At 44.6% G+C, this 24540-nt stretch overlaps 1 protein-coding gene across 6 annotated transcripts in view; it reads right to left on the bottom strand.

Annotated features, from left to right (window-relative positions):
• Window positions 1–24540, bottom strand: part of RGS12 (regulator of G protein signaling 12) — a 92928-nt gene that overhangs the window by 17240 nt on the left and 51148 nt on the right. For 4 of the 6 annotated variants that reach the window (XM_081021495.1, XM_081021494.1, XM_081021498.1 and 1 more), the window contains 6 exons: window positions 24279–24352; window positions 23629–23755; window positions 20625–20721; window positions 14653–14723; window positions 13703–13856; window positions 9176–9784 (listed from right to left, as the gene is read on the bottom strand). In XM_081021495.1, coding sequence (XP_080877621.1) covers window positions 9176–9784; window positions 13703–13856; window positions 14653–14723; window positions 20625–20721; window positions 23629–23755; window positions 24279–24352 — 1132 coding nt within the window. Of the gene's footprint in view, window positions 1–9175; window positions 9785–13702; window positions 13857–14652; window positions 14724–20624; window positions 20722–23628; window positions 23756–24278; window positions 24353–24540 lie in introns of those variants that run through there. The other 2 variants (XM_081021497.1, XM_081021496.1) reach the window with 2 other exon arrangements.

The following is a 24540-nucleotide window of genomic DNA, read 5'->3' as shown; positions in this document are numbered from 1 at the left end:
TTTAATGTGGCCACCTTGGGAGGAGCTCCCATTATATTGGGGATGAGCTGGCTAGCGTTACATGATCCGCTGGTGGGCTGGCATCAGAGAGTGGTTTCTTTTGGTTCAGCACATTGCTTAGAACACTGCAAAGAGGGAAAGGGTTTGGCAGGGGCCCAAGCCACCCTAGCAGGGACTGAAGTAACGGAGAACGTGAAGGTACCACGACAATACGCAGATCTCCGCGACGTCTTCAGCGAAAGGGAAGCTGACCAATTACCCCCGCATAGACCCTTTGACTGTCAAATCAATTTACTCCCTGGGGCACAGCTCCCTGTAGGCAAGCTGTACGCCATGTCAGACAGAGAGATGCAGGAGCTAAGAGAGTTCATTGACAAGAACCTGAAGAGAGGGTTCATCAGAGAGTCCAGGGCGGTGGGGGGCAGCCCAGTGTTTTTTGTGGATAAAAAAAACACGAACAAGCCGAGGCTTGTGTGTGACTTCAGGGCCTTAAATGCAGTGTCAGAACCAGTGGCTTTCCCTATGCCCAGGATTGACGACATTTTGACAAGGGTCAGGAAGGGAAAGATTTTTACTAAACTGGACCTAAGGGGGGCGTACAACCTGATACGAATAAGGAAGGGGGATGAATGGAAAACCACCATGTTCACCCCTTTGGGGGCATTTGAATATTTAGTTATGCCCTTCGGCCTACAAGGAGGCTCCGCGTGCTTTCAATCGTTTATGAACCACGTCCTGGGGCCTTTGCTTTACAAGAATTGTGTGGCCTTCTTAGACGACGTGTTGGTGTATTCTGAGAATGAGGAGCAGCATGTGAGAGACGTCAGAGAAGTGTTGAGCAGGCTGCAAGCCAACCAGCTGTGGGTGAAACTGGAGAAGTGTCAGTTTCATACCAAGGAGGTGGAATTCCTGGGGTATCGCCTGTCAGACAAGGGATTGGCCATGGATCCCGGCAAGGTCCAGGCGGTGCTGGAATGGAAAACACCCAAAACAAGGAAGGATGTGCAGAGGTTCCTAGGATTTGGGAACTTCTATCGTAAGTTCATCCGAAACTTTGCCCACCTGACGGCGCCCATTACGGACTGTCTCAGCAGTAAGAAGAAGTTCGTTTGGACTGAGGAGGCGGAGCGAGCATTTGAGGAACTAAAAAGGGCCTTCGCCTCGGAACAACAACTCCTGCATGTGGATTTACAAAAAACGATGAGAGTGGAAACTGACGCATCAGACAGAGCGATTGGGGCGGTGCTTCTGCAGCCAGGGAAGGAGGAGTCAGAGTGGAGACCGTGTGCCTTTTTTTCGCGAAAGCTGAACAAATCCGAGAGGAACTACACGGTGTATGACCGAGAACTACTAGCCATTCATGAGGCGTTCCGGAGATGGAGGCACCTGCTAATTGGCGCACAACATAAGGTGCAAGTGTGCACTGACCACAAGAACCTAGAGTATTGGAGGACGGCACGAGTGCTCAACCAACGGCAAGTGAGATGGGCCCAGGAGTTCTCCAAATTTAACTTTGAGATTTGTTACGTGCCAGGCTCAGAGAACATTAGGGCGGACGCTCTCTCACGCAAACCTGAATATTTGGAGGAGGAGGGAGCACCCGAAGAGAGACATGTCATTCCAGAGGACCGCTGGGTGTGTGGGGCGGCATTGGTGGGACAAAGAGAACTGGTAGAGGAAACAGAGAATGATGAATACGCCCAGAATAAGCTCAGAGGTCTTAGGGGTGAGGGAGAGGAACCAGGGGGTTTCGAGGAAAGAAATGGAGCTTTGTATTACAAAGGGGCACTGTATATCCCTGAAGGAGACTTAAGGGGGAGGGTACTCAAGCAGTTGCACGACAGCCCCACGGCGGGGCATTTTGGACAACACAAAACCATGTGGTTGGTCACCAGGGAATTTTGGTGGCCTAAGGTGAGGGAAGATGTACGGGAGTATGTAAGAGGGTGTGAGCAATGCCAGCGAGCCAAAGGGGAGAGGCGGGCACCGGCGGGGCTATTAGAACCCTTACCAACCCCAGAACGACCTTGGGAGGCAGTGTCGATAGATTTTATGACTGATCTGCCGAAGTCCAAGGGGAAAACAGCCATCATGGTGGTGGTAGACCTACTAACAAAGATGTGCCACTTTGTAGCCTGCTCGCATGCAGTCACGGCGGAAGAGACAGCGAAGTTATTTGTAGAACACATTTTTAGGTTGCACGGGGTGCCATTGAGGGTGGTCTCAGACCGAGGAAAACAATTTACTTCCAGGTTCTGGAGGAAGCTCATGAGCTTACTGCAGGTGGAGGTCAACTTTTCGACTGCCCGGCACCCTGAAACCAACGGGCAGGCGGAAAGAGCAAACGGGGTCCTCCAGCAATACCTGAGGTGTTATGTCAATGACAGAGAGAATGACTGGGTAGAAAAGTTGGCGCTGGCGGAATTTGCCTACAACAATGCCGAGAATGTGTCCACAGGGATGAGCCCCTTCTTGGCTAATTATGGGTGTCATCCCAGGGCTTTCCCAGGGGGAGAAGGGGAGAGATGGGGTGTCCCGGCAGCCGAGCATTTTGTAGAAGAAATGGAAGCAATCCATCGTCAGCTCCAACTCAACTTAGAAAGGGCGAAGGAAGAATACAAGAGGCAGGCAGACAAGAACCGAAGGGAAGGTGAAACCATAAGGGTGGGAGATAGGGTGTGGCTGTCAACCCAAGGGTTGCCGTTCAAAGGAGGTTGTAAGAAATTAAGACCCAGGAGATTGGGTCCCTTTGAGGTCATTCAACAGGTCAACCCAGTGGCTTTCAGGCTCCGGTTACCCAACCACATGAAACTGCACCCAGTATTTCACAGGTCGTTACTGTCACCGTATGAGGGGGGACGAGAAGGGATGGCCACTCGGGGACCGGTCATAGAAGAAAGGGAATGCAGCAGCCATGTGGCAGAAATCCTCGACGCCAGATGGAAGGGGGATCAGGTGGAGTATTTGGTAGCGTGGGAAGGAGAACCGGAGTCAGAAAACACTTGGGTAATGGCAGAAGATATCAATGACGAGGTATTGATAGAAACGTTCCATCAAAGGTTCCCAAGGAAACCTCAGCCTGTGGAGAGGTTCCGGAGGGAATACTTTGGGACCACCGATGAGGAGGAGGAGTTGGAAGGATTCTCGGAATCGGAAGGGGAAGGGGAGATGGACTCTGAGGAGGAGGAGTACTTCGAGACCAGGAACCGCAACAGGTGGAGAGAAGTGTTCGGGACATCGGAAGATGAAGGAAGTTCATTCCGGGGTTTTGCCTCCTCACCGCACGTAGAGGAGGGGGCGAGAGGGGATGAAGGGGGCCCTGGAGGGGAGGTGGATGTCAGGGAACTGCCATCGGAAGGAAGGGAAGTGAAAGGGCTCACACAGGTTGGGAGAGACTCAGCAGCTGAAGAGGGAACCAGTAGGGGGAGAGGAGCTGGGCTGAGGGAAAGGGAGCTGGAGGGATGGCTCAGAGACACTTCCAGCGAAAACAGTGGGGAGGTTTCAGGACCTCCTGTAGGGACACCCACTCCTCGCCGGAAACTGTCACGCAGAGAGTCCAGAAGACGTGTTTCCGTTAAGGAGCTTTTATGTTGGAAGCGATTCCGAAAGCAACCACTGTCGGAATCTGCCAGCGACTGACGGAGCCATGTTTAAGGGGCTCCGTTACAGACAGAGGTTTGCAAACTTGACCAAACTCTGAGGGACTAGGATTTTACACACAAGCAGCTCATCGTCCCATCACATGTCAGGTGCGCTTGAACATCTCCATCAGGCGCAAGTCTCAGATTGGTCAATTTCTCAAAATACAGCAACGCTGAAGAACCAGCATCTCTCTGATGCGTTGTACGCAGCGTGTCCCATACCTCTTTCGCATTTTCTAAATGCTGAACATGCACCAACTGATCATCTGAGACACACAGAATTATAGCAGTCCTGGCCCTTACATTCTGTGACTCCCAACCTCTGGTTGGTGCTGCAGGGATGGGGTTTTCAATTACATCAAAAAGCCTCTGATTCTGCAGCAGGGCCTTCATCTTTACAGACCAAGATGAATAATTGTCATTGGTTAAGGAAGGTGGGCAAGGCAAACCTCCCCCTTTCTTGGCATCCATCTTGAAGCCAAGCCTCCAGCTGACACTGTCAAACAAACTGTAAAATCCAACAGTTGTTTTTTTCTTTCTCACGCAGCAAACTGCAAATTGTTTATGCCTTTTGCACCTGGCAGCTAAACTCAGGCTGCTATTGAAAAGCCCCTTCCAAGAGCTCGTAAACCTTGTAGCCAAAACATTCTCTGATTTTGTTTCGCTTTCCCAGGCTTACACTCAGAGTCCAGCCCCTTTGCCAGTAACTTTCCGTTACCTAGCAACAATGCATTTCAATAGGACTCCTTATCTACCACAAAAATTTGTGGAATGCAGGCTTCAGCCTTCAAGCTGCAGACCTCTTCTCCCGGAGCTCTTGTTTTCTTTGAAACGCAGCTCCGTGAACCAGGGAATTAATCTTCCTGCGTTCACACTTTTAGCCCAAAATGCAGCATACCTTGAACTTTGTTGCTCTGGAAAACACCTCTTCTTTCCATCAGCTGTCTGTGGAGCCTCTGGCTGTTCTCAGACGCTTCTCTTCCTCCTTGGAGCAGAGGAGGACAATCCACCAGCCTCTCATGCAGATGTCCGATGAATCGCAACCATCCGAAGGCTGCCACTGTTGGAATTCTGCCTGGGTCAGAGGAATGTGCCACAAGCAGGCACCGGCAGATATTCCTGTCGACCTCCCCGCGTCTCCCAACCTCTGCTGATAAGCAGGCGAGGTCCGGCGATTCTTCTCAGATGTATGAGAGGAACACACCGTTCTTCCTCTCTCCCCTTTGGTGTCCCCAGGGAGGGGAAAGAAGCAGACAGAAAACTATTTACATCATTTATTTCTGCCTCTTACATCAGTACAGAGAATCATGTCTGCACTCAACAACAGCAAGGAGAAACTCCTCCCAAGTACATCCAGTACGGGTCATATGACACACACACACTGAGCTAACATCCGGTGCTCAGTACAGAATGGACTGCCCCTTTGTTCCCATGGCAACAGTCACAAACATCCTGTCTGGCTTTCCAGCCACAAGCAGCTGGCTGAGCTGCTAGAGCCTTTGCTTGCTGCAGCATTGGTGCTTTATGGTAACAAGTCCCAGCTCCTGCCAACCTAGCAGTTCAAAAGCACGTCAATGTGCAAGTAGATAAATAGGTACTGCTCCGGTGGGAAGGTAAATGGCATTTCCGTGCACTGCTCTGGTTTTGCCAGAAGCGGCTTAGTCCTGCTGGCCACATGACCCGGAAAAACTGTCTGCAGAGTGGACAAATGCCAGTTCCCTCGGCCTGTAAAGCGGGATGAGCGCCACAACCCCAGAGTCGTTTGCAACTGGACTTAACTGTCAGGGGTCCTTTACCTTTTTTATAGGGACTGGAGAAATCTCTCAGCAACCCCCCCCCCCCCCAAACGGGGCCTTTGATCTTCCTCATTTATAACAGATTGAAATATAGGATCTCTTAATGGGGTTCTTATTTTCAGATAAACCAATGTCCTCAATTCTTTCACTTTGGTAGAACCAGCCAAGGTGGGGGCATTATATAATTCTGCCCCAGTTTTATCTCAGCCACCTTCCAGATAGATATATGTCCCAGCAGAAATTATTTGAAGCTGCTTCTACCAGGTGGTGAACAAATTCACACTTTTGCCTTGTGAATCAAAAGTTGAAACTGAATATAGAACAGCCAAGCTGTCAAATGCAGATGGCATAGTTATGAAGCCTCTGCTGTTAGTCAGGTCATACTACCCAAATGTTTCACGACCACCTCCACAAGCATCTCTTTTATAGAGGCTTGATAAAAAAAAGGTTTCCAGAACAAAGAAATAAAAGGGCAATCTGAGAGCAACAATGAAGCCGTGTGGCATTATACTTCAAGAATGGGAACTACTGGCACATGATAAAGCAACAACAACTGCAAGTCATCTATGTTAGAACATAGATATCAGAGGTACTAGTGTGAAAGTGCCCGCAGTAGAAATCTTTTCAAGAGCAGTTTCAGGACAATTTGAGCTGGAGTCCAATACCTGGGGGGCCACAGACTCCCCTGCCCCTGTTATAAAGTAAAGTAAACCACAGAGCCTAGGGCTTGCCAATCAGGTCGGCGGTTCGAATCCCTGCAACGGGGTGAGCTCCCATTGTTCGGTCCCTGCTCCTGCCCACCTAGCAGTTCGAAAGCACGTCAAAGTGCAAGTAGATAAATAGGTACCGCTCCGGTAGGAAGGTAAACGACGTTTCCGTGCGCTGCTCTGGTTCCCCAGAAGTGGCTTAGTCATGCTGGCCACATGACCCGGAAGCTGTACGCCGGCTCCCTCGGCCAATAAAGCGAGATGAGCGCCGCAACCCCAGAGTCATCCACGACTGGACCTAACGGTCAGGAGTACCTTTACCTAACGTGTATGCCAAGGCCTGTTAGTAAGGAGCTTTAATAAGTGCTTTCTCTCATACCACCCCAATCCTTCATTGTGAACAGCTGGGGAGATTCTCTTGGTTGTACTGCACTTTGGAGAAGTATATTTGGCAGTAACCAGAAAGAGTAACAGAGCCGTTAGACAGTGGAAGGACGTTCCTTGGGGGTTTTTAAGCAGAGGTTGGATGTCCAACTGTTATGCATGATCTAGTTGAGATGCCTGCAGTGCAGGGGGTTGGACAAGATGACCCTTGGGGTCCCTTCCAACTCTATGATTCTAGGAGGCCCTTCTCTGTGGCAGCACCAACTCCCCCTTTAGCTAAGTGCTTTAGCACCTCTTGAAAATATGCTTATGCTCAAGGCTTTTGCTGGGATCATAACATTATGTTTTAATTTGCCCTGAATCACAATTTATTATTTAATTTGTGCTTTAAAGTATAGATGTTTTGTACACTGCCTTGCCGTATGTGAAAGGCAAAATAAATAAAGGCTTAAATAAGCAAATAAATAGGGATGTTGGGAGACATGGACAACACCATTTATAAATGCAAATATAACAGAACAAATTCTTTCAACATTTTGCAAGTATACAATTTTGCATGTTTTATAAAAGAGTTTAATACGAGTCAATGGTACAAGAGACTTAAAGGAGTCTCACAGAAGAGATAAAAAGGGGAAAGAAATTTGCAAGCACTAAATGGATAATGAGGTTTTCATGACTTGCTATAGAATGCAATATACATGGGCCCTGGTCAAGCTATCTGTGAGAGCTCAGATTGCATTGCCTCCATGGAAATAAATTGAGAAGCTACTTTGAAGAGGGTAGTTCCCCACTGATTTTCGGTATGTCTCCCAATTGCATTTAGATCTGCTTCTGCACATTAAATACTTTTGAATAAGAAAAAAATGAATTAACGAAGAACAGAGTTTATTACTCTTTGTAGTGGTGGGAACTCAGATACAAAATATATGCAGAAACTACATTAAGGCAGCTACAGAATAAAAGAAGATAGAAACAACAAAAGCTGCAGCTCACGGGAAGGTATGGCATGCACTAAGTACAGGTCAGTTTGAAGATTTGAAAATATTCACATATGAACTCCAGTTTAAAAATAAGACGGTCTAACTTGTAAACTCCCCTTTTAAAACACACATGCTCTAACTATAGATATACACAAATGTACACAACCAGGCCACAAAATACACTTCATGTATTATCATTTGGACATAGCCAATTACAAGGTCATTTGATGTTTAATTTCAATAATTTTTATGGTAGCATATATAAAAACACTGTGAAAGACATAAACCTTTTCTGATTTTTCAGAGTAGCAGGACAGAAGAGTTTGGCTGTCATTTGTTAGCACGTGACAATTAGGCATGTGAAAATCACTAAATAAGTACAGGTAAGAAACAAGAAATAAGCAGTCAAACCGAATGTGTTTGCATTCTACAAGTCATGATTCTACTTGGTATTGGATTTATGAAGATAAATACAGTCAGTTGCATCAGAGGTGGTGATCCAGCCCTTGGGCCTATGTACAATGGAGACAGCAGGAAGCAATGTAGGCAGATTACTTTCTCCCCCGCCCAGCACCACATTCTTACCAGGCATATGGCAATTACTGATTTTCTGTGCCTTCCAGCAGCCCATACTGATATCTGCCTGCTGCTCAGAGTGTGCAGAGGGGTGGACTCTTTGGGGAGGACTCTCTGGGGAGGGGGGGGATGGATCTTCTCCCAGAGGTAGGTGTTATATATCTGGGATGGGGAGACATATCCATCCAGGCCTCCCTTTCTGGCCACCCCCAGTCTCCCCCTCCTCCGCACCCTTCCCCAGCCCTACACTTTGCACCTTCTTTGAGTGTTCTTGTCTGGCTGCTTTGTGTCCTTGAATTCTGATAATGCTTCTTGGCTGCCTAGATGGAGGGCGGAGATGTGTGTATGTGTAAAATCAGCCTATTGGTAAAATTAACACTAGCTGCTCTGCCCACTTTGCCTCTGGCCCTGCCCACCACTGGCATGAGCAACCTCAAGGGTGGTCCAGGAGGAACATGTTACATGTGATCCTCATCTGGTATTTGCATGTGTCTTTAGAGATGAGTATCTATAAAAAGTTGTCTGCATGTGCTTCGCGAGGACGTGCCCAGGACTTCCAGCAGAAATGTGGGAACCAGGCTGGGCTTTCCCTTTCCTCTTCAAGTCTTTATAATGGTATACAGCACAAAGAGGAAACGACAGCAAATAATGCATGCATATGCGTGAAAAGTGTGTCTTGGAGGTTTAAATGGAAAAACTATGTTTTGCAAGGCTCTTCCAAACAAAAATGTATTTATTTCCAACAGGCAAAATGGTCGTTGAGGCTTTTTATGAGTGCACAGCCAAACAAGTGATACCACATCTGTTCTCAATTTGGAGTTTGTGTACTTAAAGCAGCCTGTAGCTCAGGCTGGCTGGTCCGGAACTTGCAGCTGTCCGCAGTGTGGACAGGCAGGAGGGGCCAGAGTGGGATGTAGACAAGGATCACAGAGGCCAAATTGTGTGCTACCCCTCAGAACTACGGTCTGTACATGCCCTAAAGACAGGCTTCAGTTGCACTTTTCTGCATGTTGTAAACAGATGCAACAAGTGCTGAAACAAATGTAATGGGGAATCATTTCTTATTAAAGACATTTAAAATCTGGAAATACCTGATTTGGATTTCTCATGGGTAGTTTTTTCCTGATTATCTGTTAGTGACACGGGAGGTGGATACTTGGCTCCTGCAAGAGTGTTTTTGTCTGAAGAAGAGGGTGGAGATGGCAGCAATGTACTGTTAGGGCTGTTAATGTCTCCCTCAGCCACCAGAGTCAAGTCTGCTACGTTCTCATCCTCAACAGTTTGTATGCTTTCAGCCTGCAGTTCTTTTGATTGCCTTTTCCATATGGTGGCATCCTGCGAAAGCGGAATCGGAGACAGTGGGGCACCAAAAGGAACACTGCAAGTCTTCTGGCTGCTGCAAGTTGCCAGCACAGCTGGTTTTTGCTTGCTTCCAGAATAAGCCATTTTGACTGCGGAGCTTTCACTACTGTTTTTCATGACGTCCACTTTGCCACTTAACTGTATGCATTTGTCCTTGACATCAGGATGTGCAATTCTCTTGTTGCAGCCTTTAGACCCTTCGGGTGTAGATGAAGAAGGCCTAGTCCCACAGGAAGGCAAGTGAAGAAAATCGGGCAGAACCAAGTCTTCTTTTCTCAGCAGCCCTCGCTGGTCATCTGCTCTGTTACTTTGCACTTTTGATATAAGTTCAAAAAACTCTATTGCAAGAAACCCAGAATAGACCCATTAGTCAATACCGCAAAATTTCATGACACCACACAATCATTTTTTTTCTTAACTAGACACATTTGATTCACCCACCATTTACCAACAACACTGAAAAAACAACAAAATCTAAAACATCTGCCCACTTTCTGAGCTGAAACTCCTATAACATTATAAATAAAACTAAAGTTTACAAGTAACATTAAAAGACAATAGTAATCCTAAATCTCTGATGATTTTAATAGGTGCATGTAGTAGCACATTTTTTTTTCTGGTACCAGTTTTTCATATTATACCTGCCACTTGTAATATTTCATATGAAAGATGCCATTTCACCCTGCTTGTATTAAATACATTGAGAAAGAATGAGGATTGCTTTTCTCCACTGGTTACAGGGGGAAAAAACATATCCACCTGCTGAATCTGAACACAAATAGGGGGAAAATGTGAAGAAAAAATGCACAGTGTGACACATAGGCATTTCATGTGAATACCAATTCTAACTGCAGTAGGAGATGGATAGAAAGTTATAGCCTCATCTGTCCAGGACCCAGGCACGTTTCACAAATGAGCAGCACTCTCTGGAATCCAGAAACCACTTCCACATGCCAAAAGCAAAACTCTGAATCTGCCCATTGTTGCCTCATGCAACTGGCATTCACAGACTAGCAGTTGCATGTACATAAGGCATCGCCCATAGCCCCACCAGGCATGCTGCTGCTGCCACTGCTGCTGCAAAAAAGAACCAGGCACTTTTAAGCCAGGACCAGGCATCTTTATTGCATGTAGGAGATGGTATGCGTGAGCACCCCTTGGGTCACCATGAAGCAGGTGTGATCCTTTAAGTGAGTGCATGCAAAAAAGAGAGAGAAACATTCAGTGTGCACACCAAGCTCATGTGCTAAAAACACTTGCGGAGGCATGAAGGATGTGCTGCCATCTTTGCTGACACATTCTCCACCTTCCTCTGCCTTCCCCCCAATTGCCTAGGGCAGGGGAAATGAGAGGTGAGGAATCCAGCTCCTCAGCAGAGGGTAGTTATTGCCAAGGAGGGAACAGGGCCCACATATGCCAACACACCTAGCAGAAATGCTATGCTAATTATGTCCATTTCCATCAGGAACAGGCTTTCCTGCCAGGCACACTGGGGCATAAACAGCTTTGTTCATAGTCTGCTTGAGCCGGCTACAAGTAGGGTCCTGCCTGGCAACTAATGGGGGCCCTTACAGAACTGAAATATTCCTAGTTGCAGATGATGAAATGTCACTATATTTTAGCACAGAATTCTATGCTCAGTTTTCATCATCTAGGAGACCTTAGGATTTGAAACGTCTGCTTTGCCAGTAACATCACACTGGTATCTGGGTTATGTTGGACACACTGGCATAATGCAATGCTCTATGTCTATGCGACCATCACATTTTCTCAGTGAGGAATAGGCTTAGATTGAAACCTAACTCCAAGGTTTGTTCTTGGTTTGCTAATTATTTTGTACATTTAAGGGAAAGCAAACTACAGTTCTGGTTTGGATGACACAGGAAACCTTGGTTTGTTGCGCCTGTTCATGCTAGGAGAGGAGCAAAGTGGGTATAGTAGAGCCACACGCACCCACACTGTGATAATGTTAACAGGCCAGGTTCACACAAGAGATATTACAGAGTCAAGGGGCTATTACTTTCCAGCCATTTCCAAAAACAACTGGGGATGAAAAAAAGCTAGTTTAGATCAGGTTGGGCTTTACAACTTTTATACTAGTCAGTCAAAAAACAGTTATGTGCAGTTCTTTTAATGTTCAGTCTCATTCTTGGTGGATTACAAATGTGAACCCAATTACAGAACACTCACAGCAGCGTTTAAACCCCTGACAATGTGCCGTAACTCAAACGGCATGGCATGGGGCTTTAGGTCTTTTGTGGGTGCTTGGTGCTCTTGATCAGTTAGTGACATGGCAATTATACAGAAAAGAGATTTTGCACAAAAAGGAACACTTTGCACGGTTTCACCGCAGAATATATATGGGAAGAACAGATTGCTAACATTTCTCTTTTCAGAATGGGCAGTGCGGGGCACCCAGGTAAGCAAACGATACCGTACTTCCAAGTATGAATGCTTCAAATTCCTTCCATGTCCTTCCCTCTGCCTTTGGTACTGTCCACTGGGTACTGGCTAAATTGTATTGACTAGCCATTCCTTCCTCCTTCAACACTGCCTTTCACACTGGGTAAAGCATGCACTGTGCAGAAAGGGTAGGAAGAGCTGGCAGCCATTCTACAAGCAGGTAAGTGCTCTGTTGGTGGAATGCTGATCAAACATTTTCAGGAGCACAAATAAACCACACAGAACAGAACAAGCAGTCACTGTAATGAGTTTCATTGCAACTCCTTATGGGAAGGGATAAATATTGGCTCATTTACTACAGTCTCTCCCCTAAGGGGTGCGGGAGGCTGAGAGATGGGCATCTCGGTCCAGGGACTATGTGGATACTGCTGCTGACCATTGCTCATCACTGTTCCTGTGTTGCTCTTGGCTCTGAACAGGTAGATGTTCAACAGTTGCAGAAGTAAGGATGGTTCTTATTCCTAATGCTACGTGTGGTTCCCACTGTGGTTCTAGCTGTTTATTTATTTATAAAAATATTTGTAGACTATCCCAGCTCTCAAATTTTACAAAATTAAAAATAATACTGTTCCTCTGTGTGGTTGCTAAGCTTTATGTTCCAGTTGGGATCCTGCATCTTTGCAAGCTATTTCAAGGATGCTGTTGCATCAGTGAAGGAGGGTGAACAAGCAATGGAGTGAATGATGCCTGTTAAACTGCTGTCTGTCATTGAACATTCAAAGGCATGTGACTCCTGCCAGGGCAAGAAAGTTGGCAACCCCCACCATGTGTCTACCTTTCAAAACCTGTCCATTATTGTTAGGGCACTATCCTGTAAGCACTGCTTATCAGGCAAATGACAACAGGCTGGTGCAGTGCTCCTCTGATTCTCAGAGCCTATGTACTCCCTCATTGTGCCTCTGTGTGGGGTGATCTACACTCTTCCGATGGGAGATCACATTTAGGATCCAAATTGGGCATCTATTGTGCTGTTCGCTTGGGCTAGACCTGCCCCTGGTGTGCATGGCTGGGACTATGGACTGCTGGCTGTGGAAAGGCAAATGCCTCATGATGTGTCCTTCTGCCTGTCGTGGCTAAATGGCCAGAGAGCTGCTCTGTGCTGTGCCAGTTCTGTGTGCTGCCTCTTTTCTCTCTGATATGCGGGCTGCTGACAAGACATGCAAATGGTGAAACATAGCAGGACTCAAACCTCCCCAAACCTTTTCCCATCTCAGAGCTCTATGCGACCATGGCTTGTTGCTTGTCCTGGTTCCTCCATCTGCAGCACTGGCAAAAGGATGGTGGGTTTTTTAAATACAGCTTTGCTCCATCAGCAAGTGGCTCCTTTCCCTCAGGAACTCTGGATGTTTATTATTCAGACCCCTTCTCACAAGAGTGTAGGCTGGGGTGGGGTAATCTCATGGAAAGTTCCCACATCCCTTTGCTCCGCCCCCTGCACTGCTAATGTGGGGGCATTGTGGCCATGCTGTTCTGTGATTTGTGAGCGCTGGTAATGTTGCCATAGATACTACTGGGCGAGTGGGTGGCACTATTTCTATGTTCTCCTTTAGTTAGTACTGCTGTTTTCAATTTGGCTGCTGAGAGCGCATTCCTTCACATGCATTCCAGAAGCCTTTGCCTACAATTAAAGGTAATTCTAGAGTAGGTTAGATTAATTTATTAGTAACATCACCACACTGCTGAAATTTATAATACAACCTGTTTTCTTCAATTATAAAATGAACTAATACCACTGTTTACAAATGTTTGGTTTAAAAACTAATACTACTGCATATACTAAAAAAGTGACATACCCTCTGCTTCGTCCAAATTAATTTTCTGACTTTTTTTATTCCCCGTCTGTGCAATACATTCTTCTCTGTTTGCTAGATGGACATCCCTAGAGCTTTTTCCACTTTCTCCTTTTATTTTAATAGAATTAGACTTTCCTAGAGTTCTTCCCTCTCCCTGTATTAGAAGGAAAGTTAAAGGGCTACTTACTTTTACATAATACTACAAAACGGATGCAATAAACTGTTGATAAATAACAATTATTTTGTGCACAGAGTTGTGATTAAACATAGTACAAGCATTTTCAGTAAACCACAAACAAAAAGAGAAGAGAAAAAAGAATTACATCTACATACAAAAAAAGCAACATGCTCATTTTGAACTGTAGAGTTTATGTCTGTCTTTGGACCAAACTCCATTTTATTATATATAGTTGCATGTAACTTTCACCCAGCAACGTCTCTCTTTGCCCCCATGAAAATCTGTGGAGACTGTGACTTTGAGCAGAGCACTGATTGGGGTGCGTGGGAGGAGAGTTGCTTTAACCCTTTCTTTCGTAGTTATTTTCCAGCTCTCTGTGGGAAAGAGCAGCCAGGGATGATTTGAGTGCGGAAACAGTTCAAGGTGACAGGGATAAGTATTCTCATCACCTTGTGATGTTTCACTCACAATTGCAGCCCCCTTTAGATGCTTTGCATGGGAAAAAATGTGGGGAGGTACATGTAACTGCATATAGCATGTGTTTTGGTCTTCAAGGACAGATGTCAGAGAACAGAAGACAGGGGCATGCACTGGTGAAAGCAACAAAACAAAGCCCTTATATACGTGAAAGGCAAGACATAATCAGCCGAAACAAACACTAAGCAAATGCCATTAAACATTTGGGACATTCTTTTCACCCACAATTTCCAATCTGGGAAATAAATCAAAACCTGGGAATAATTGGAGTGACAAATAATTTCAAGAAACTTACTGTAGGTGCTTGATATCTTGCATTAGGAGTTATAGCTGTACTGTGTTTTAATGGTGGCCCCTTTCCCTGGTCTGTGAATGATAGAGATTTTAAAAATAATAATTACAAAACCTGGTTTTTCCCCTGTAACAAACGTATTTAAATCATACTAGTTTATGACCAAGAATTTGGGGAGAGAAAAGTTTACTGGATTTTACCATTTTCTGGAGGATATCCCCACTGACTTTCATGACTGCTATTTCAGTGGCCTGGGTCAATTTGAATGAGTGTCATAAACTAAGACAGAAATTACTATGATTATTATTTCGATTTCTTACCCACCCTTCACTGGGGTCCCAGGATGGGGTATAACAATTGTGCTGGACCTTGTCTATCCTGGATTGCTTGCTGGCTAGCTGCCTCCCTTTATGTGAGGTGCTACAAGACTTCAAACTTCTATTATTTTGGTTCCTATTCAGTAAGATATACTTTGATTTTATTTCCAACCCAGCTAGTGTTCTCTTTCCAAACTTTTATTTATGGAGCAAAGCAACAGGAACCAAAGAAGTAGAACTGGTCTCCTTCTTCTACCCAGAGTCTTTTTCAGAAACAGTCTATTGAGCTACTCAGTTCTAGGTTTTCTAATGTAGGCAACCACTTACCACAGAGGATTTGGATTTCCCTACAGGGTACAAAATAGGGACGCGGGTGGCGTTGTGGTCTAAACCACTGAGCCTAGGGCTTGCCGACTGGAAGGTCGGTGGTTCAAATCCCCGCGATGGGGTGAGCTCCTGTTGCTTGGTCCCAGCTCCTGCCAACCTAGCAGTTTGAAAGCATGTCAAAGTGCAAGTAGATAAATAGGTAATGGCGGGAAGGTAATGGCGTTTCCGTGAGCTGTTCTGGTTTCGCCAGAAGCAGCTTAGTCATGCTGGCCACATGACATGGAAAAACTGTCTGTGGACAAACGTCGGCTCCCTTGGTCAGTAAAACAAGATGAGTGCCACAACCCCAGAGTCCGTTTGCGACTGGACTTAACTGTCAGGGGTTCTTTACCTATACCTTTACGGGGTACAAAGGGAGTTTGAGGAAGACGTTTAGGACCCTAAATCTGTCTGAGCACTAGGTGCTTTCAGCCCTACCTCTCAGTGGAAAAGTGGAGGCACCTGAAGCAAAGATGCCAGTTTCAGCCCAATGTTCACAAACATCCCCGAGGAAGGTTCAGACAAACTCAGTCTCACATTGAAAGACAAAGTGAAGAGTGTTGTGGGGCTGTGTGGGCTCCTTCCCCTGTGTGTGCAACCAGCATGTAAAGGGGTTCTGCATTCATATTGATGCAATGATTTCATGTGATCTGTATGTTGAGTGAAGTGGCTCGTCTAATACGAAGATTGGAATGCAGCTATCATTTGGCTTTTGCAATTCCCCAGATTTCTCAGCTATAAATAGATGCCAAAATTGCATTAAAATGTACTTACAAAACTGACTGATCCATCTATCCCTAGATAAATGCATATGGCCCCTCCACATATTAGCTGAAAATGTGTAGAAATTGGGGATGTTGCTAATACATTCATTATCAAAGGGGCACAGCTAGCCAATGTGACTAAAAGCCATAGAAGGGGGTGGGATATGTTAAGCTGTGCAAATAAACCTCCCCTTTCTGAGAAAAATGCACATCCACACTGTTTCACAGCCCCATAGTTGTTCACAGACATAATAGAACATTTTAAAACAACAAACTAAAATCAGCAACATCATCTAAACAAACAACACGGAACAAAATACTGGTGTTCAGACAGCATGAAAAGCACATCTATGCAGCATTAACAAACTTTCTGATGACTAGGAGGGAAGGGCCTAAACATGCCTCTGAGAGGCGGAATGCCAGAGCTTAGGCACTACTACGGGGAAAGTCGTGTCCCAGGTACTCACCAAGTACAGCTCAGATGGTGAAAAGACCCAAAGCATAAGATCTTACTATCATGAGGGTGGGAGTAGGTGATCCTTCAGATATCCTGCACCCAAACTATTCAGGGATTTCAAAGTAACAGCCAGCTATTTGAACTGGGCTCAAAAACATACAGGGAGTCAATGCACAGCAATGGAGTCCCAAGATCCAATAAGGGGTCCTGTTAACAGACTACCAACAACACAGTAAACCCGCTGATGTTTACAAATAATCTTCAAAGTAGATTTCCCTTGCAAAGTGCAACCAAAGAATGTATAATAGTGGCCAGATCGGCTTTCTCCAGAAAGTTGGTGCCCTAGCCAAAGCTTATTAGCCACAGTCACAATCTGAGTCCAGTAGCATGCCCAAACTATAAACCTGAGCTTTCAGAGGGGGCACTATGTTCTGTAACAGGCTGAATATCTATTCCCAGACTGGCTTTCCCACTGCCCCAAACCACCTGTGTCTTGCCTGAATTAAGTCTTATCACATCACAGCCTCCAAACACTGGTTTAGAGTTTCAATTGACTCCCAAGTGCCTGATGGAAAAGAGAAATAGAACTGGATGTGAACTGCATACTGATGACACTATTCTCCAACACTACGGACAACCTCTCCCAGGGGTTTCTTACAGATGTCATGCAGGCCTCTCCAAGTGGCTTCACGTAGCATGGGGAACATGATGGAACTCAAATGAGCAAGTCCCTTCTGGGATCTGCCCTCCAGTTCGCACTGGAACCAACACCAAACAGTGCCCACAAGTCAAATCTGTCAAAGCAGTCTAGAAGGATATCATAGTTTATCAGATCAAAAGTTGCTGAAAGGGCCAGCAAAACTAAAAGGAACACACTCCCCCTGTCCGATTCCTAATACAAGCTGTCCACTAGCGCAACAAAGGCAGTTTCAGTACCAAAACCAGGTCTGCATCTAGAAAGAACATACAGTCTTGGAAATCGAATGCCTTGTGACTCAAACGTTTTGACTCCCGAATGCTGCAAACCTGGAAGTGAGTGTTTCACTTTGTGAATGTTCTTTGGAACCCAAACATCTGATGCGAGTTTCACGGCTTCCAACTGGCTGCAAAATGTTTGGTTTCCAAATGTTTTGGAAGTCGAACGGAATTCTGGAACGGATTCCGTTCGACTTCCGAGGTACAACTGTATAATCTTGAGCCCCTTGCCCAAAAGTCTACAGTTACCCAGGATGATGGGATATAGCATCTTATTATTGGTTCTTTCAAGGTTAATGTAACCTTACTCTCAAGCACTAAATGTTCCATCTGGCCATTCCTCTCCACCAAAATTAGCCAAGAATGGACCAGAAGTGTAAATGGTCAAACACAAACCTCCAAGGATCTTGTTCACTTTCTCAAGCCGCACGAGCTGAAATGTACCCGTAACAAACAGAAAAAGCAGATGTATCAGGTACATCCACAGACTCAGCAATTAACCTGTACTCCAAATAGGAATGAACACCAGCAATTTTAGCTGCACAGTGTTGTGCAAATTGGTCACAGCAGGTTAGCAATAATACCTCCCCATCAGACCAAGATAGAATAGGCTCTTTCCTACCCAGAATAGCTCCAGTGATCTACACTGAGCAAACATGAAGACAGTGATGTGGGTTTTATGGGAAATTTTGTATTGGGGAAATGTTTCCACTACCCTAGAGATCTGATTAAGCACATTTATCTGATATACATTTAGCAAAACACAACTAAAAAGCATTTCATGTTAATTTTAAATGCAATTTAAATATCTGCAAAGCTCTCCCCACAGCCAAAGGTGGGTGACTAGAAATATTAGGAAAAACATTCAGTAATGTGACTGTAGTGTGGATTAAATGCTATGTTGTACTCAAGCCAATTCTAGCTTTACTTCAGGTGAAACCTACTGCTAGGCATACTCAGAGTAGGCTCAATGAAATCACTGACCTTACATAATTGAAGTCCACTGATTTCAATGGGTCTACTATGACTTAGTTGGATATCACCCTTGGAAATCTTTTTATTGGAATACTTGTAAATGATAGCATATTCCCTTACATCAGTGGTTTTCAACCAGTGTGCCGTGGCAACCTGGGGTGCCTTGACTGATGGTCAGGGGTGCCGCAGGCAACACTAGCCTCTGTCCCTCTTTCCTTCTCTCCCTTCTCAGATGCCCTCTTGCATCTCTGCCTCCTAAAGGCTTGCACAGCTATTTGTTGCAACAGCCCTGGCTACAAGCTTCTCAGGAGAATAGGGCTCTGGGGCTGGACAGGGGTGCTTCTCAGGCCCCTGTGGGGCAGTGCAAGGAGACACTTGTCTTTGGGGTGGGGGGGCAGCTCAGAGACCAGGGGCGGCAGCAGTGGCTGCCCAGAGGACTCCCAAGGAGAGGAGAGGAGCGAGGAGGCTGAGGGAACACTCCACAAGGGAGGGTGTTCAAAAAGGGTGAGAGACTGCCAGCTCTGCAGGCAAGGGGTGACATCACTGGGCTCCTGAGCCCCACGGGGTGCCACAGAAATAATGTACATAGTTGGTCAAGGGAGCCATGGACCCAAAAAGGTTGAAAACCTCTGCCTTACATTATTTAGATTTTTTTAAAGGCACGCATTTAAATCTATAAACATACTAATGTCCATGCCTGAAGAGTGCATAAATATAAGTAATTCCATCGGAGGAGGAGGAGAAAATTAATTACAACTTTGATTTTAATGTTGCCCAATTAATCTTCACTCAAAGTGTTGATAACAATACATTTCTAAAGGTGGAAAAGCATATTAGTTGAAACTATCCCACTATTACTGCAATGCAATAGGCTCTAACCTAAGTCTCATCAGACTTGTTGCATGCCTTCTTCTTGTATCACACTAGCTACCATCCCTTCTCCCTGGTCCACAGGAAACTATTGCCTCTAACGAGTGGGAGAAAGCTTTATAATGTCAACTATTTTGATCATTTACCCATTTCTGGCACTAGGAAACACCTCCAGAACTGTCAGGAATCCATCTGGATCCTTCCGTCTCCAGGGGTAGACTATTTTAATAGCAACCCCTCTCCCTGCAAATAGAGGCTACAGAAAATCCATATTCATGACAAAGGAGTTATGCTAAACTCCCCCAATCTATACATCCACATATGCTTATGCTGTATATACATATATGCTACAATATGGGTGGGACCCAGTATTTAGACAGGCCCATGGTTCCCATGCAGGCTTGGTCAATGAAATCCGCTCTGTAAGCTTGGTCAGGGAGATACTATCTGATGCCAAGATTTATTTATTTTAACAGAGCTTGCCAGAAAGGGCCTAGGCAAAGAGGTGGATTCACAGCAGATTACTAAAGTTCCATATCCCTGCCAATGTTAGCTTGCTGCTGCAATAGGAAACCTGGTAGACAAAGATGGGACAGATTAATCCTTTCTACCTCATCTAGGCAGCAAGTCTCTATCACACAAACCATATTGGATTGCCCATCCAGGATCAAGCCCTGGGTGCCTGATGTCTTATTGACCAAGCAATCAGCACCGGATGCTTCACTGTCAGGGCTGACTGCCAAAAACTACAGAATATTGTGAGAAAAGGAACAGCTGTCACTTGTCTGAACTTCCTTACCTGAAACACTCCCACTGCCTGACCACTTTCTGCTCAACACACTGACTATAGTAGCGTTCAGATTTCCCACCTTACAATTCCCTAACCCAATCTTCGGCCACCAAAAGCAAGGATCCCTGTTCAGAACAGAGAAAGCAGCCAAATACAAAAACCAGAGTTCTAAAATACCCCTCTGATACAGTGCTAATAAAATTCCAGGTTTCTGCTTGCAGGTTTCAAACATTCCTGCACTTTTTATTCTTTATTTGGATAAAAAGTGTGACACTTACTGTAACAACTAAATGTAATTACTGTACTCACCTAAATGTAAATAGGTGAGTACCGGCACCTACTTTTCTAGAAAAAAGCACTAGTTCTAAAACAGCTGAAGGGTGGGCAAGGCTGTATTTCTAGGAATGTGAAGTGAAGAAAGCAGTAGACAAATCAGAAATAACCATTTCAGAACTGCTTACCTTTTCCTTTTTTTGGTTGCCTTTCATCTAGAATAACCCGTTGTCCATCAAGATTAGAGATGGGAACACCAAGATCTAATGGTTCCTGTTCACCATTCTGTGGTCAAATTTTGATAAAACAAACTAATTTTAAGTTCTTGCCTTAAAAATTCACTATATAACAAAGAATTGCTATACATAAGTTATCAGCCAGAGACTGGGGAAGCCGTCTTCATTTACCTGCTGGAGCATCTCCCTGTGAGAAGTTATTGTGTCCACCTGGTGGCTCTAAGGAGAGCGGTCCAGTGAGCTATTTAACCTCTAGAAACCAAAGGCCGAAGGGGTCTGTGAGGAGGAGGGTAGCTAATTATAAGTAGCAATTCCACCTCAAGTAAAAATAGCTAGCTATTTTACATTTTATTTGATCATCCTGAAGTATTACTGCTTGGATGTATTTTAGTGGGCTCTGTGTGATTTCAATGTAACTACTGATAGTGTGTTTTACTCAAACAATTGTAAGAATTGAAATGGGCGAGGAGTCCAACACATTACTGACTTGTCCGAAGTAGAATAAAATTGTTATGCCCTCCCAGCTTTGGCTCCTTGAACAGATTCTTTTATGAGTAGTCAATTTGATATTTTATGCGCTGCTGTGCCAACCCATTCTCTTGAGTTGGGCAATCCCAGGAAAAATGCAAAATATAGGGGATTATCTCCTTACACGGCAAACTTTATTAATTGCTAGAACAGTTCAGCAACTTGACCACCAACTATATCAAATAGAATTGAAAAAAATAGCTGTACTGTTAAATTGGCATGGGACCTGCTGGTAAAGGGAAGGTAATGACTTTTTTAATAATAATGATGATGATAGTAAAAATCTAGGTCATAGTTACTATGATTTTTACTCTGGGAAATATCTGAGTTAAAACATAACCAAAAAGCCATCAACAAGGATCCCAACTTGGGAGAAGATGCAATCCAGTGACGGCGACTGGTTTTTGGGACAGGTCAGTCTGTAGGATGGTGGCAAAGCAATCTGAAATTATTAATAAGCTGATTTGTAAGTTATACCAAGTTATACCAAGGTTCTGCTTGGTGAAGTGGTGAAGCTGCTTGGTAAGATCAGGTTCGCAGCCTGGGGTGCTTCAAGATCCAGCTGTGGATCCACTGGAGACTCATCTGGCATGACTTGTTTTTGGGAAACCCGTGCTGGGTCTTACTAATCACAGTATCCTTTTCTAAGTGCTCACAGACCAACCGTTTAATTATCAGTTCTAGGACCTTTTCTGGTATCAATGTCAAGCTGACCAGTCAGAAGTTACCAGGGTCGTCTTTTCCTCCCTTTCTGAATTGCCCTCCTCTAGTCTGCAGAGACCTCACCTGTTCTCCAAGAATTCTCAAAGATGATAGACAGAGGCTCAGAGATCACACCCACAAGCTCTTTTTGTACCTTTGGGTGCAGCTCATCAGGCCCTGGAGATGTGAATTCATTTAAACTACCTAGGTGTTCTTTTCCTTTCTTGGACTGCAGTTCCCTCCTAGCATCATTTATTCTGTTATCATGTTGGAGCACAAGTCCTTGATCTATGGTTGACAGCTCCACCCTAAATCCTGCTTGTGCCTCTGCTAGAATGTCTTCCTGATTCATCCAATCCACTAGTTTATTACAGAGGTGGGCAGCGTCTAGTTTACTAATTATACTTTAAAGACTAATCGGTCTATAATTAGATGGTTCAGATCTATTCCCTTTCTTATATTGTGGTATGATAATTGCTAATCCCCAATTGTCAGGAATAATTGCTGACTGATCGATGCTGGTAAACAAGGCGACTAGCAGTTGGGCCCACTATTCAACACTGGCTTTAAATAGCTCAGAAGGAATGTTATCTACCCCTGGGACTTTGCCTTGTTTGAGATTTACAGTAAACTGACACACTTCCTCTATAGCAGGCATGTCCAAAGTCTATTTCGGGGGTCTAATCCGGCCTGCCAGCTGATTTAATCCAGCCCCCCATGGCAGTATATGTCCTGGGGTAAAATCCTAAAAAAAGCTCAGCAACTCTGGTCGGCCCTCACGCACGTTCACTTCATCAAATCTGGCCCTCTTTGAAAAAGGTTTGGGCACCCCTGCTCTATAGTAACTGAGGGCCATTCTGGGTCAGCACTGCTTGTGATGGTTGGTTGGTTGGTTGCTTGGATATAGAGAATGGAAATTTGTTTCCCAGACCCCAGTCGGATAGCATATTCCACTTCAGATGGGGTGCTTTACCATTCTTTTGCAACTACTCTCCAAAAGGTGGGTGAATCTCTCCTCAAGGAGGCTTCTATTAAGCATTGCCATGCTTCCCTTTGAACCTGATTCTTTTTTAAATATATCAGAGATTTGTATGTCTTCTTAAGTTTGAACCACGCTGCCGGAAGTGCAGTTAGATTAGCTGCCCTATAAATCTTTAATTGTTGTATGTTTCATGGCAATACATTCCTGATCAGCCCAGGTTTACTGGGCTGTGAAGACCATCGTCCTACCTTTTTTGGACTCAGACAGATCTGGAGATAAGAGATCATATCCTAAAACAAAGCTATTCATGTTTCAGGAGAAGAGGTATTTAATAGGGTGTCTCGCATGAATAATAGTGTTAACGCACATATTATTGCTATCTACCTTTACTTCCTATTCTTTCGGATTTGATAACCACAAAAGTAAATGCACACATGCATCTAGAGTCTTCAAACATATATCAGTAATAGAAAAAGAGAGTTCAGAAGTAAAGGATAATGGTGTCCCAAATAAGCTTAAAAATCTTGTATATTAAGTGGGATCAAAGTAACTGACAAATAGGTGTTTTGTTTTTCTAAAAAACAAACAAACTGGAATGAAATACATTGACTGTATTCTTTGTACTTCAATATATGGTGCTTCCTATATAAAGGTATATTACAAATATGCTATAAAAAAACCTGTATATTCTTCTGCAGATAAGCAAAGCTAAAGATTTTAAACATATTCTAATAAATTACTTACTAGCCTTGCCACAAGATTATTAAGATTTAAACCATATTTTGCAACCACTGGTCGAAGGACTTCTGTTACTGGTTTGGTAGGTTTAGCTTTTAAGCCAACAGATCTATTGATAGGAATGAGATCCAACCTAAAATATATGAAAACATTCAGTAAGTCTTTGCTATTAAAAGCCATTCAGAACATATAAGAAGTCTGCAATCATGTTAGGGTATCTGAATACATGAGAAGCTGTGAACAATGTATTTTGTTCAGTGTAGCTTCACTTTTACAGATCACATCAGTTTTACAGATCTACTGCACCCTTTGTTTTCTTGAGAAAGACTGCCATTATTGTCTCTGCAGCAATTGCCCCAAAGGTGCTGTTCTGGTACAACATCCAGAGTAGCTTCTGTCGAAGAAGCTGAAAACCAAATGAACTCTGCTGCCTTGCCTGCCCTGCCGCTGGTGGAGAAGCAGCGCTGGCAGTGGCGCCAGTTTCCGGTGAGCTCTCTCACCGAAATCTTGTGAGATCTCACAGAGCACACAAGATCTTGTGAGATTTCAGTGGTATCTCACGAGATCTCATGCTCCTGTTCTGCCTCAGGCAGAGAAATGGGACACAATGTGCTATCAACTTTAAAAGCCACAGGAGAAGGAGGTTTTTCCCTTACCGAAATAAAGTTCTCTTTTCTAAACGAAGAGCTCGAGAATCCAGAATGCTGCTGTCCTGATGCAATACAAGTGGCTACAGCCATAGAAGGAACAGAAGAACATGGTAATAGAAATGGTATTTAGGGGGGAAATTAATCTATCAAAAACGGGAAACAGCCTTACTTTCAGTACGGTGCAAACTACTACTTAGGACTTTTCTGAGATTTTGTGGAATACATATATATGTATATATTTCAAGGTGATTCCTCATGCCTACCTGCT

This window comes from Podarcis pityusensis, assembly GCF_964106645.2.
Source record: "Podarcis pityusensis genome assembly, chromosome: 9".
Lineage (NCBI taxonomy): Eukaryota > Metazoa > Chordata > Lepidosauria > Squamata > Lacertidae > Podarcis > Podarcis pityusensis.
The sequence above is the reverse complement of the archived record's forward strand: the minus strand, read 5'-3'. Positions and strand labels throughout refer to the sequence as shown.